Source organism: Lampetra planeri, chromosome 7, assembly GCF_965212315.1.
Source record: "Lampetra planeri chromosome 7, kcLamPlan1.2.h2, whole genome shotgun sequence".
NCBI classification, from domain to species: domain Eukaryota; kingdom Metazoa; phylum Chordata; class Hyperoartia; order Petromyzontiformes; family Petromyzontidae; genus Lampetra; species Lampetra planeri.
Genome location: NC_136113.1, coordinates 1,198,282 through 1,213,748, shown reverse-complemented (window position 1 = coordinate 1,213,748; position 15,467 = coordinate 1,198,282). Strand labels below are relative to the sequence as shown.

General features: G+C 45.3%; 1 protein-coding gene across 7 annotated transcripts in view; it reads right to left on the bottom strand.

Moving 5' to 3' along the window:
* Nucleotides 1-1,662: 1,662 nt before the first annotated feature.
* The window catches only part of LOC144719721 (F-box only protein 34-like), a 51,059-nt gene continuing 37,254 nt past the window's right edge, over nt 1,663-15,467 (bottom strand). For 4 of the 7 annotated variants that reach the window (XM_078595878.1, XM_078595877.1, XM_078595879.1 and 1 more), the window contains one exon: nt 1,663-6,305. In XM_078595878.1, coding sequence (XP_078452004.1) covers nt 3,920-6,295 — 2,376 coding nt within the window. In that variant the 5' untranslated portion in view covers nt 6,296-6,305 and the 3' untranslated portion in view covers nt 1,663-3,919. Of the gene's footprint in view, nt 6,306-13,449; nt 13,483-15,467 lie in introns of all 7 variants that reach the window. The other 3 variants (XM_078595882.1, XM_078595875.1, XM_078595876.1) reach the window with 1 other exon arrangement.

Sequence of the window (15,467 nt, the reverse complement as noted above, 5' to 3'; positions counted from 1 at the left end):
TTATTATTTTATTGTTTCCCTTCGACGTGACTTTACCGATAGAACCAATATGTATTACGTTAATTAGGCCATATGGTGTTCATGAAGGTCTCTTGCCGAAACAATCAGGAAACTCCGCAGCATTTATTGGTCAGCCTGCTCTCCCACTCCAATGTGTGGGTGCATTCAAACCCAGCTCTGGTATCCGGAGTATTTGGTGAGTCCCACACGGGCAAGTGACAAGCCGATGATCACAGCAGGCGGTCCGGTGATCTCAGCAACCTCCAACTTCTCTCCTGGCTCCACCAGATCCATCTTCTTGCTTCACTCCACATGCTCCTTTGTGGCCTCTTTAGCCTGCCCCCACGAGCCCCGATTGGTCCGAGGTCATAGAATGTCACCACAAGATGTCATTTAATCCTGATCGAGATTACCTATACCATCTTTAGCACCAAATGTCAGTTATTTATATTCATTCCGTAACATGATCCTTATGGCGGTACCCCGGGGTACCAAATAATACAAACTGGCCGAGGCAATGAAATGTTTTATTTCTGGGACATTATTTTTTCCCAGGGGTGTACTTAACTCCGCTACTGGGGTACCAACCAATCCGTTATCAGTGCCACACTCCGCGATGTCGAATCGCGGCGAGGACGATTGCGCCGAAACCCTGAACGCTCGTACGCACCATAGTGGTGCATCGTGTACAGCTCTTCGAGATGAGTCGATTGCCGCATCGCCGACCATCAACAGACTGCATCACGGACATCATACGAGAGCTGGGGTACTATGGAACCCCGGGGTTATCGCCTTAAAGTTCACGTGTAAATGTGCATACAGATTTAAGGGGCGTCGGGGGGGGGGGGGGGGGCTGTGAACACAATTTTAGCCTGAATCAATGCACGGGTCTAAATTGAGCAAGTACTCGGACTTTCTTCTAAGGCACACACACAAGCCCAGCTGGAATGTCTCTTTCCCAGACACAGCACTGACCACGTGTACATCATGTGTATTCCACCAGTGCTGACACCTCGACCGGGCTGCCGCTGAGAACACAGCTTACCACGAGCTTCTGCGAGGCACCAGATGTGTAATCATTCATTAAGAGCTTACTTGGTTTTAATCAGTTCATTGAATCAATCGCGACTCACACCCGACTACAAATAAATGGGAACGACCTCCTTGTGGATGGCGGTATTTCTGGCGATAGCCAAGCTTATTGTTGTGGTTGCTCCTCTGCCCATTGTACAGAGATCTCATCCTTGACCCCTATTGAACTCAGTAGCTGTAGTGTGTGCAATTACTCATTATTCATGGACGTATTCTTTCTATGCACGTTTTTTCTCCCAAGGATCAGTGTAGTAAATTACGATATTGGTCCTGGACATCACCACGGACAAGAGATCTGTATAAACAGAACGTTGTGGGGTTAAGTTTACGTATCGCACTCCAGTCTGTGGCATGCGTTGTACAATCACCTACCACTTTGGGAACCCGCTCCAATTGCATCTCTTTCTGACGGGAACCATGAGGACAGGTACGCTCACGAATGGGTAAGCTCAGAAAATTGGGAGTGCAGCGTTGCACTGTTTCGGAAGAACGATCGCAATTGGTCATTAATATGCGTGTATTAATGCGCATTAAAATGTTGTGCACGGAAACAGGATACACACTACTGGCTGCTGAGAAAAATATCTTTAATGCAAGTTATGTCGCCACATCAGTAGTATTGTATAGTATATAAAATGCCATGCAAAGAGATGAGCATGGCTACTGAACATGGTAAAACTTTCAAAGGTCAGAGGAAGAAATGTAAAGGGTAGCGAGTTCGGAAAGTGTCGAATCTGGACGGCAGCAAGATGCCACGTGTTCTGTATGGAGGGGGGGGGGGGGTCGCTTGCAAATGAGGATTTCACCCAATACAAAACAATTCCAAATCAAGCTAAAATCGTATTCAAAGTGCTTCATAATGTCTCAAAGGCTAAACTGGACTATTCTACGTCAAAATTGCTGGGTATGATGGTCCCTCTGGTGGAAACTCTTCGCCAGCAGTTGCATGAGCAAGCAATTGCAGGGCTGCACCTTCACCTTTCACGGTGGTCAGAGTGGAGCTGCTAGTTCTGGCAGGAACTGCACGAGGTAAACACACACATATATATCCAATCGAGCCTGAGGGGGAGGTTCTGCTGCAGTCATCACCCGATATCAAACACGGCCGCTTCCTCGCGAAGTCGGCACAGCAGCCGTCACGCACACCAACCCCCGCCGGCCCTGTCCTGAGACCTGCACCACGCCATGTATTTACCTATGGTTTACGCAACAGGTGAGAAGCAGTGGTGTGCATGCATGCATGTTCGGTGCACTAGAATTCCGGCTAGCGTGTCAGGGTTTTCAACGAGTTTAAAGGGTTTTAAAGGAATTCTTACCGACTTCTTGAATAATGTAGTTGGAAAAAAAAATTGACTTATGACCACGTGTTTACCGGGTTTGCTATCAAGCAGACAGAAAACATTCATACACCAACACAAACATTCACGGCATGCACGACAACAGTACACAATACATTTTTCAAGGGCTAGTTAACGGCTGTTAACATAACCAAAAACATTTTTGTCCTAATGCATGTGCTCGTAGAAATGCAGTTTCTGCCAATATATCAATGGAAAAGGATATTTTCACTATTTTTGCAGATTTGGCAATTGTTGTTGGATACCGATTTCTCGCCACCACCAGCATTAGGTTCGATATCTTGAAGGCTTAAATCTACACCATTGACATATATTACCACACAACATTGCAGAAAGGCATAACGTAAACAAAATATATAAAAGAATTGGTTCTTGTATCTAGGGCTCAAGCCTGTTCAATGACACAAAGTAGAAAACGCTGTGCAAGTACACAGTGAGGCAATTGTACATCAGGCATGTGACAGTGTAAGGTGTTTTGATGAATTTTATGTCAATTAAAAATGAAGAATTACACAGGCGTCACAGGAAATCAATTATTGGTAGACAGTGGGGTAAGTAGGTGGTGACCGATCTCATTTGCTCCAGAAGCCCCCTCCCTCCCCTCCTGCACTCACAGCATCACATGGGCTGCATGAGCAGTTAGTCGGCTATGAATCACACGCCACAACATTTAGGTCAATGCACAGAAAAATTAAGCCAGATTTATTGATTACACACAATAGAAGGCAAAGCCATGCACACACAATTAACTACACCATCGGGTGACATTTCCTTTGTACAATTTTCTGCATTATCTTTCTCATCCTCAACACACACACATGCAGCAAATGAACAATTTATAGACTTGTTGACATGAAATGTTCACATTAGGTGTGCATTTAAGCAGCCTGTGTATGCCTTTGACCCTTTTTGATTGTGCAACACATTACTGCAGCCACCCAGTGAGCAAAGCCATGAAGACAACAAGCTTTTAAACTGGTTTGCCTACGCAAATTCGGGTCTTATAATCAGTCTGATGTAATTACAGATTAGTTCACAGTATGAATTATCTACAGTTTGTAACTGGATCTCTACATCGGAGTCATGTGTTAGCAATGTATATATACACTTAATGCTATGAAAAGTGGGATTTTCTTTAAATAATAGAACACACCTTGTACTCCCAATTATAACAAACACTGTTACGTTTAAACGCCTCTATCTGTAGCAAATTTGCTTCGAGGCACGGCAAAACTATTACAGTGAGTGCTGAGAGCAAAGAGATCAGTAGGTCGTCAAGGTAGCGTGGTCGCGGTTTGTCTCTGCGTCTCATTCAGACTGAGGAAGGCGGCAAGGGCTTGGAAGGGACAAGGGGATCAGGCGCACACAAACACAAATATACACACGCGCGAGTTTTGCAAAGGGGTGAGGCAGACACCCCTTCCCAAACACGCAGCCCATCGTCCGAGCCACAACGGACCCCTCCCTCCTCAGTGCTCCTCTGCAGAGAAGCGGCGAATCTGCTGCAGGCGGTCGCTGGGCTGCACCCAGTTGTTGTCGTGCAGGCCCACCTTGCAGCCTGCGGCATCGCGGTCAGGCTTACGGCAGCACATCCAGTAGGAGCGGCCGTAGAGGAGGTCGCGGTGGTACGGCTTTGGATGCCAACGGCAGAGAGACACGTCCCCACGCTGGTACCGCTTTCGACACTGTTTGCAAGGGTCATCGCTGTAACGCGGGTCGTCACTCCAGCGAGAGTCCGTGGCTCGAATGTCGTACGCCTCGATAAGCCACTTGAAGTCGCGGCACGTGCACTTGAGCGCCGCCAAGCAGCGTGTTGGAAGGTAACCGAACATCTGAGCGAGCACGTGGTCCGGTAGGGATAACATGTATTGCCGAGGCTCCAGAAGTTGCTGAATGCGGAAACGTGTTTCCAAAAACTCGTGCGACACGGCCTTTTTGCACTTGCTGGGTGACAGCTTTGGACTGCTTTGCTCTTCTACGCAATCACCTGATGTGACCTCCGACAAAGCCGGTGCTAAGCTTTTCTCCAAACCCTTTTCAGACACCGCAGGTGCTGCAAGCAGGAAGAGCTGGCCGGGAATCAAGTCGGCCAGCGAGGAGCCTTCATTGTTGGCACATCCGTCTGGTTCCGTTCTTGCCTCAGTGCAATGGGTGCTCTGCTCCGTTGCCCCGGCGACATCACCGTCCACAGCAAGCCGTATGGTGCTGGCGGCCTGCAAGCCAGTTAAGGCCATTCCCTTTGTGTCACCTGAAGAGGCGTCATCATACACCTCTGCGGGCTTTGTGGCAGTGCTTCCTGGAGGGCTACTGTCCCTTGTGCACAGGGACTTGCAGACAGATGAAAGGGCGACACAAAGAGAAGGCGAAGTTTTACAGACTTTTGGATCCTGACAAACGACGTCTGCAGGACTTTGACCTTCTGCTGAAGCCACAAGCTGGGAACAAAATGGCCCCTTTTCGTGATCAATTTTACTCTCGCCATCTACTACTGCAGGAGAAACAGGCGTAGAGGAAATTTGAACAAAGTTTTCTACAGTGGCACCTGCAGTCAAAGTGCATCTATCATTGCTTGGGCTGGTCTGAACAGCAAGAGAGCTGGCAAGGGACAATGAATAATCTTCACCAGCCAGTGCTTCTGCACTAAAAGTGTCAGTGGCGTCAGCGTCGCGTGCAGGCTGTGAGGCAGCCGAGGCAGAGGAGCAAGATGCGGCCGAGGACGAAATGGAGATCTTCTTGAAAGAGCGACGCAGGCTGCTGTTGCGAGAAAGGCTGCAGGATGTTCGGTCTCCGGGCTGCTGTTGCTTCAGGCTCTCCAATTCAAGCCGTGCGATTGCCTCCGTTACGCGCACAGACTCGGCAGGTAACTCCCCACACGCACTGGGCTGGGTGCCGCTGTCCACACGAACACGCTCGCACCACGTCTCCACGTGGGGCCTGTCGCACCAGGCCCTCGCTAAGCTGTCTCCCACAGAACAGGAAACAGGAGGTGAGCACGCAGCGTCTAGAGAATGTTTCTGAAGATCAGGTTCTTGGCTCACAGCCGCGGCATCAGACGCATGAGCCGACGAGCTGCTTCCAACTCGACTCCTGCCCACGCCTTCTCTTGCACTCTTACCCTCCAACAGTGCTACCTTTTCCAGCACGGACAGCATGTCACTCTCTGACAGCACATTCTCATTGCAGCTTTCAAGCCCGTCTGAGCAGGCATTTGCCATTCGCCCATCGGGCTCCTTAAACGCGCTTGTGGAGCATTGGCAGGCGGCCTCCGGCACAGACCGGGCATTCTGAGCCAACGCCACGTCAGAGTCCTGCGACTTGCGACGTCGCTTCGCCTTGGTGCAGCCCTGCTCCCAGGGGTTCTTCACCTTGAGCTGCCCGTTCCAGCTGTTACACTGGTTGCGAATGAAGAAGGCGATCTTCTCGCGAGTGTTGCCAGGCTTGATCACGGACAGTATATCCAGCTGCACGCGCTGCTCCTCTCCGCTGTGGGCTGCCGCCGCCGCCGCTGCCGCTGCTGCCGCCGCCATGCATGCCTCGCACACCACCTTGGGCTCTGCCTGTCGGTCCAAGCACCACTCGGCCGCGTCCCGCATCAGGCTGCGGCCGCCACCTCCGCCCGAACCACCCCCGTTGGCCTTGCCCCGGGCTGGCTTTCCACTGCAAGCCCTGCAGAAGGCGACGCCGCCGACCGCACCGCCCACAGCACTCCACACCACGCGACTCCCAAAGCCAGTGATGCTCATGCTAGACTGTGCGCTGCGGAAATAGCGCTTGGCCCGCTCGAAGAGCTGTGAGGAGGGGGACGCCGCCTTGCCATGGCTGCCCGCATATGGCTTCAGCTGCATGCTGAGCTGGCTGCGGAGACAAGGAAGAAGCACAGGAAACCGGCATGAGCTTGAAAATGATGGTAAGAGTACAACAACGTTACATCCGAAATTATAATCACATCAGAACAGCATGCAAATAATAATAATTAATTCCATATGGAAACATTTTCATTGGTTAATGTCAACACTTTTTCATGCTTTTATTGAAGTAAAAAAAAACCCAAGTGGCCCAATGGTTAAAAAAAATGTTGCACAGTACTCATCTCCAACACCAATACCACACTATTTACAAGTGGTTAACATTCATTGACCGTACTCATGTTCATGAACATGGATGGATGATGTGCAGATTCAACCCTGGCCATGATTTGAAAGTCATGATTTTAGAATTATGAGCTCAGATGTTATACCAGGTGTGCCATAAGTGAGCATGTACAGATATAATGGGCAAAATAGTTTCAACTACAGTAAAACCTTGGATTGCGAGCATAATTCGTTCCGGAAACGTGTTTGTAATCCAAAGCACTCGTATATCAAAGCACTCGTATATCAGTTGTGATCACGTGACGCTCGGCAGACAAAGCGTATACGTACTACTCGTATTGCAAGACCTCGCTCGTTTATCAAATTAATATTTATTTAAGAATTTTGCTCGTCTTGCAAAACACTCACAGACCAAGATACTCGCAACCCAAGGTTTTACTGTATATGTAAGAACATTACGACCGATTCAACATTGCTTATCCTACAGATTGGGCCCTGCCATATAGAGTAATCATGGGTCATCCAACACTGGCCTTTACAGATGACATGACCACAGCAGAAAGTATGTTTGGGTTTAAGGACTTTTAAACATGTACACAAGAGGACATATATAACCTTAAATTCCCAGAGGTTTTGTACTTGGGTAAAAACGTGGTTCTTTAGGCCGTTCATCAATATTACTGCATTACTGCCATATAACAGAAAACTATCATAGGCCGACACATTTCGGGGAATGAGAGGACTTACTAAATTTTGGTCAGAGACTACAATTTACACAGAGGGGGGGGGGGCTTGAGAAAATGGGCCAGTTAAAAATAAGTTTATGAATGAACAGTTTTGAATCTACTGAAAATAGAACTTAAGTCACTGGGTTCACAGCACAGCACACGAACCTCTGCGCCACCGCTCACCCACCCCCATTTTTATTGGAGAAAATTTTACCGAAGCAAATTAATCAGCGAGAACATGACCGGTATTATGGCTGGTTAATTTGTCCATTGTACAGTTTATTTTGGATCAACTCTAGAATTATTTTTTACGTATTTTACTTTCCCCAGACATTAGGCAGCACAGCTAATCAGCCTTCTGGAGGATGATGGGCATACAACATGCCTGCCAACAGGCCAGGGAAGTAAAAACACCTTACTCAAATCAAAACTATAAATGATGTGAAAAATCCATAACAGAGTCCTTATTTGGATGAAATGAGTCTACATTTGTCGATCACTGCATCACTGCTGCTGTCAGTTGGTCACATTTGCTCAAATTAATCTAAGACAAGAGGACCAGACAGCACAGAGGGAATGCCGATGGGTTGTTTTTTGCCATATGCACAATGGCTGTGTGCTTTTTCACACGTCTTTTCAGTCTTGTTTGAAACGGAAGGTATCTTTACTGCACACAACTAAAGCATGGACCTGTGAACATTGTCAAACATATCACCCCCGCAAGCCTGCCCTTGCTGCCCCCACAACTGCACTTAACTCAAAACCTGCAAAGAAAACCGAGACATCCCCACAGTGAGTGTACATTCGTTGCACAATAGCAGTAAGAATAGCAGGAAATCTACACTGCGCAGCACGCAATGGCTCAAACTAAAACAATGCTAGATTTGAAGTTTTCGTGACTGCAAGGATCCATACTCTTTGGTTCTTTCGGTAAGGTCACGTAGATGAAAAAAAAAGAAAAATAGTGATTTAATTTGATTATGTCTATTTTTATTCTTCTTTATTATTTTTCACCTACGTGACTTTTACCGAAAGAACGAAAGAGTATAAAACAATGCTCCGTACTTAACATATAAATTACAGAATGTACAAGTAATGTCACTCATCTGTCAGATCTTTAAATTTGGCAAATGTTATCCCCTTAGAATAAAGCCACAGGTGCTTGTTTTGGCTTGTCCTAAAATGCCGGTCACCCCGAGCATCTCTTTGAAGGTCAAACAAACGATTGTGAAAACCTCAGTCTACATGTGTCATCCACTAAAGGTAGAGAAGCTGTGGTTTGGCCAGCTTGTCGTTCCAACAAAGGCACATTTAATATTAAACAATGGTTGGCTTGTCAAACAGGTAACAGTATTATTAATGTTTTAATATTATTAGTTTGTTTTAATAACATTTCTATTTGAGTATGTACATTGTGGGAGCTGGAGTAAAAGTGTGCCACTAAAAATAAAAATGAGTTTGTGCAAAATATGTTTTCCATCAAAAAAGTTTTTAATAAGGGCATGTTAACTGTGAGGACATACAGATTGAAAACTATGGACATTGTCAAAGAAAATGGGACAAAAGCACAACAGTGTGACAATAAACATGGAGAGGTGCCCGCTTTGGAGTTACAAAGCTACAGAACGAGGAGCACACTGACTAGAGAGCATTGCAAGTTACAAACATCTTTGAATGTTAAAAAAGTAAGTTGACTTGAGCAGGACACGTCCTTGTGAGGTTTGATGACTGGTGGTCGAGACTAATGAGCGGCAGGCGAAGGAGGGAACACACCCGGAGAGACATCCACCATGGAAAAGGAATGATGAAATTAGTGTGTGCGCAGGAGATTAATTGTTGCATCACAATATTGAGAGATGGAAATGGCTTGGGGAACCCTTTATATCGCGGTGATAAAACTATTTGGAATGATCAAGAACGTATAGTAAAAGCAATCCCATCCCAAGACGATTTCCAATTAGAGATGGACTGACCGAGAAAGGCGAGAGAGCGTTTGTACATGTGGGGATTAAAATATTGAGGTATTGGATTACAGGATAGAGAATGAAGAGTCTCTGGATACATGGTGGCAAGATATTAACTACTTCGCCTGGTATACAGGAGTTCGGAAGTTCGATCCCGACCCGGACTCCTGTATATTTTGAGTTTGCATGTTCACTCCGTGGTCGTGTGGATTTTTCTCCGGGTCCTCCAGATTTTCCCTCCACATTTACAAAGCACATGTTTAGAATATTTGACTGCTATAAATCTCCACCTGATGATAAGCCACTTCGTTGAACTATCATTTGGGGCCAGGTCACCTTCTGAAAATAGATCGAGAGCTCAAGTGGACCTTACCTGGTAAAATAACATTATTTTGTAAGTAAAATTTTCAAGCGAGTGCCACACGGAGGAGAAGGAAACCCTCAAAATGTGGCTAGAACAGGTGAGGATAATGTAAATTACTTTTATAAATGCAATGGCATTAGCTTCTCTACAAATTGCTCAATGGAAATTTGGAGTCACCAAACCCTTGTTTATAATTTTTCAAACATCGTTTTGCTGTAGACGACAACATTTTGACTCGGGTGTAAAGACTTTGCAGAGGCTTCATTGGCTCAGAAGGCAAAACAGCATTTACTATTATACTCTCTCTGCACAAAACAACAACTGCTGCTATCACGCGATTGCATTAAATAATTATTATACGACATACATACAAACGTTATTGAGCAAACACCATCATGCTGACAAACATGTGTCTACAGTACAACTGTCTTTGTGCAGAATGTCACTGAATTGGTTGTCAAAGCACGGTGCCAAAGTGTCACTAGCAGCCGCGTGGAAGCACTGCGGTTTTCGGAAACGAACCGGCTGGAGTTTGTGTTGCTCAAGCGTAAAGCTGTGATGAAATTCCTGGGGAATGTCTTGTAGCCAATGAAATTTTTGATTGCGTGTTGCACATGGGGACACATGCATGCACACGTGAAAGCGACGTCAGGAAGCAGTTCATGTGATATAAGGACGGCTAAACAGACAATGCCATTAAGCCTAAAAGCTGAATCCATGAACAGCTGCTATTGTGGTGCTTTCATGGATATTACAAGTTTTTGTTGTTGTTTGGATTATTATCCACTTATGCTCAAGGTGTCACATCATTGAAATACATTTCCACTTGGAAATCTCACAGCAAGCAGTGCATCATGATCCATTGTCAGAGCAGCCCCTCGATGGTGACACCACAGAATGATCTCTGAAGTCCCTTCGATAGCCTCGTGTACACTCGGTGGTGTGCCTTTTTAGATGCCTTGTAGCATGGCAGTCAAACTAAAACACCATCTAGTTATTACTTTAAATATCCTGAATTAAATGGAATTATATTTCTAAGATTATTTTGCTATGCTGTTATGGGCGACTGGGCCAAAACCCTTAACTGGCTACACTTGAGAATCTGTTTTAATCATGGGTGGCTGCAGATTTGAACCCATGATCAGTGTCAGCTTAGTGCTCTGACATGCTATTAACCCCTCAGCTTCCCAGCCACCTCGCGGATCATAACATGTTATGGATACTATAATTGTTAACACTGTTTAATTACGACTAAAGATGAATATACGAGTGAGCGATAAACGGCAATAAGGGTGAAAATTTACAATCGACTGCTGGATGTGGCCCTCCACAAACAACTCCATGTCTGTTATGGCTGTTGTCTGACCATACTTCAACATGATGGTGGCCAGAGCTGGTTCAGATATCATTTGCCACTGAGGGTTTGCCTTGGCCAGGAATCAAACTCAGATTTCTAGGTCCATAGCACAGTCCACCAACCACTGCCCTATCCAAATACAATATACACACCTAAAAGAAACTGTTACAGCTCTGACCACACCACCTGGAAAGCACCCAATCCCATCGAACCTCGAAAGCGAACAAGCTTGGATAGTGCTAGGATGGGTAACCACCAGGCACAACAAATCAGGTGTAATTCTAGATTTGAAGTGTAATAGGCGTTGGGGCAATTGAGGGCAGTGCAGCATAATCCATTGTAGCTCTCCTCCTTCAAGTCGTCAATTTATTTTTGGTTCACACATGGCACCTTTCGGACAGCAATCTGTCCCCCAAAGCGACATCAACCTTCCCCAAATTGCACTCATCTGCATGGTGAAGTATGGTCAAATATTCCTCAAGGCCTGCAAAGCGTGGAGAAGCCCTCATCCAGCAATGAATTGACAATATGGCTGTACACGAGCGTGATGCAGCTTCAGTAACGTTATGTGATATGTAACAGACTAAGTACAATAACATTATTTTTTCTTGTACATATTTAAAAACTATCTTTTATAAAGCCCAATTGTGAAGCAATCAGAAAAAAAAGTGTCATAGTTATAAATGTAATAAGGTGATATGCACTGGTATCAGACCAACCATGTCATAAACATTGGTTCTTGTTAACAAGAAACCGCATCCAGTCACTGTTCCCAAAACAAACCGACAATGTTGCTATATCAAATGTTCTTTCCTCTGCAAGAATATTCCTATTTCCACTGCCCCTGGATATTTTTGGCCAGGTTACATCTACTCGCGTTAACACCCTCGTGGGCTACATTTCTAACACAGGCCTGGAAAATTCTCTCCGCCACCTGTCCAATTCACTTTCACCTTATGTCAGTGTGAGGCCCACCTCGAGAGACTCGCACGAATCCCTGTGACACTGCCGAGTCAGAATGTCTGCATGGTGTATTTCCTCCACAGGTGCCTACACGTTAGTCTGACGGTGTTGGTCATAAAAGACATGACACCAGCGTGCAATTAGAATTTGGTAGCTGTGTCAAGCACAGATTTCGTCAACAGAAGCAAAAAAGTTTGAAACTTAGTTACGCAGATAATCCAGATATAGGGTCGTAATCAAACACTACCTCCTGCACCCCAGGCGAGGTAGTCAACATCTCGCCACCACGGCGCCCCAATTTCAGTAAGCAGTGTATCATCGTGTGTCCGAGACTTTCCTCGCGTAACTACTTCTGAAGTCGCTGTAATTGGGTCTCTTACCCACACTGCATGGCACTAGTTTAAATTCCCTTCAAAGTGTTTGTTGCACAGTAAACATTCCACAATGTGTCACCATAACAAATTAAATGTCAAATTTAACTGAAAAAGTACATTTAATGCTTACTTTTTTGTACATCCATTAGTGACTAAGTGAAAATCCTCAACTCCCTTCCCTTGAAACCCAGTTTCAATCTGACATGGCTACTCAGATTCAAACCCAGGAATTCTCTACCGTGCCAGCTCAGAGCTCTGATACAATGTGATGATATGTGATGCTTTGCTCACTTTTGAGTTTCAGAATTTTTTTTATCATAACCTGAGCAAAATAATAACTGTATATGACAATATAGAAAAATAGTAAAGTATATGAACCTGCACTTGGCAACCTTACACTATACACAACCTAAAATTATTATTTGGTATGGTGTGAACATCGGCATTCATGAAGACAATGACGGTGATTTGTAGTGTTGGTCACACCTTTTTTTATGTTGTGCTGAGCTTAATTGGTGCTTAAGAGCAATTGCCCAAGGAGGCCTTAAGATAATGTGCGGGATATTGCTTGTCTGTGTGTGCATACTGCTATAGGTACATGGTGCAGTGTCTTTGTGTGCCTTTCCAGCCTTCATAACTGCTTGCTCACAGCACTTGCCCCGACAGCTTGCATAGGGGCTACATGGGGATCTTTTTATTGGTTTGTACCTGGATAAATACCTGCTGGTCTATGAACAAAATACACTTGCCTGTGCTTGCAAGTGGCTAGTAGCGTTTTCCTCTGGAAAACAGCTGGTTATAATGTTTCAAGCTTCTAAGCCCAGTAATGATGACACCCAGAACATGTCCCACTTCAATTACAACAACAAGATGACTCGTAACTCCCCCTCCACACCCTTTTCTGCTCCGTCTCTCACCCTTCCTCCATTTTACTCAAGTGACAGCGTAAGTGAAACTATTTAGATAGATACGCAGAGAATAAGTGAGGTTAGAAGGTCATGTCACTCTATGAGTCTAGTTTCTCTGAAAACCAATACAAGTTGTCGAGGGCTACCTCCATACGCTAAAGAAACATCTGCAGGCGACAGCGAATAGTTGCCCGACAGTCAAGACAAACGAATGACTACAGCGGCAGTGTGAAAACTGACAAGCACCTACCAAGACACGACAGAGAAAGCCGATGGAACGATCCTGAAAAACAAAGGCACAGTGAGCTTGGGAGCTTTGCGTCGCCATGCTCACAGTCTGACGACCGCACCGGCGCATTAGAACGAAGCCTGCGCGCACCTGCCATACCGCAAGCAGGGTCACCACGCCCAGCGAACCAGAGCTCCTCACGATCGTGCCCCGACTGGGAGGCCAACGGGCTGCTCGTCGTTGGCGCTCGTGCAGCCACATGCCACAGCGGTAACGCCCATGCGCACTTGCCCGCGGGTGAGCATACTAATGGTATATAAATAATGGCAAGCACACGGAAGGCACGCAGGACTTAAATAGAGCGCAGCTCTACTACGATCCAAGGAGATGTACGCCAACTTAGCTTCCACATTTGACATCTATGTTATAATGAGCTGTTGGGTTTGTGCAGCATTTCAAGAAAATAGTGCACTGGAAACGTTTCTTATGACTGCCGATGTGCTTTGAGACAGCATGCACAGTGAAAGGTGTTTCGGAATAAGCCCAATGATGATGATAATGAGGAAAGGCTCCTGGTGAGCGTGACATCATGTGGCCACAGAAGCACCGCGACTCAGAGGGACCCTTGCGCCCTGTGGGCAACTTTTTGCCATAAATTTTATAATTCCTGCAAATTCATAGCCAATAAATCAGGGAAAGGTTGACTAATTATTGCGGATGGCAAACCACATGTAAAAACAACAACTCTCAAACGAGCATCACAGAAATAAATGTCAAATGTGCATCATCCTGAAATGTGTGGCTGACTTTATTTTTTTGTTAACCTCTTCACGAAAATAAAATTTGACAATGCCCAATTAATAACCGAATCAGAGATTGAGTAACATTTGGTAAATACATCAACGGCAATTTTACAACCTCCAGCCAAGGAGGGGCATGTTCCCCTTTGCTTGGTTCCCAGCCAACCTTCCCTTTCATCTCAATAAGACTTAATTACATAAATGTCACTCACAAAACAACAACGCCATTCATCACTACCGCTGTTGTCATTCCCATCACTATCATTATAATTTTAATGACCTCTTAAGTTACAAATGTGAACCTTTTCAACGGCAATGTCTTAAGTACTGTTTTCCCAGTGAGACATTCTTGTCACGGCTCTTTCTAAAAAAACTATCTAAATAAACTGTGGCGGAAAGTAACCTTGGCAGATATCTTGATAAAAATAACATTTGTAATGGGCACGCACTTGTTTACACAGACATGTGGCTCTGTAAAATCTGCATACTGGCAGGGAAAGAAGTGCAATGCTCACTTCAGTCAAATAATTATTCACACTGGATAACAGTAAAATTTCCAATGTGTGATAAAAAAAATATAGATGTTGATTTGGCGAGGTCTTTCACAACAGAAATGCCGGATAATGTTAAATTGCACCTCTTGTGAACGGCGCAGCTTGAGTAAGTTAGTGGTTTGTGAATGCAAGGCTCCGTGTGGAGATTGTGAAGCTCTCGTGGGGATGTATAGTTGTGATTGCAAGTGTTGATTGAGGGGTCGCTGTGGGCAGAGACTATTCTTGGGGATATTTTCTGCGAGTTTTTAACAGCAACCATGGACTTCGGTGAGCAATTTAATGGATAATTTTATAATAGGTGATGCCATGTAATATTTATACATCAACGTGAACTACCCGCTGTTGCCTTGACAGTGTAAATTTGGCATTAGGAAAAGCCTTGACTTGGTGTTTCTCTCATGGGAAGTTAGGTGCTGGAGGTACAGGGGGGCTGGACTATGACATATCCACAGTGTTGAGGAGCATTAGAAATTCAATAAAGGCTTCGTGGGGTCTCGGGTCGCATAGGGAGCTGGACGCCAGAAGCATTGACTTTTGAACAGATATGAGCATTGTAATTGGTTTAACTACCTTTTCATCACATTTGGATGATTATAACAGAAATGTTCGCATAGAAAGTGAATGCTTTCCTCCAGTTGATTAAGCAGAAACTGAAATGGGTTTTGAAAGCAACTCTACTGAATCG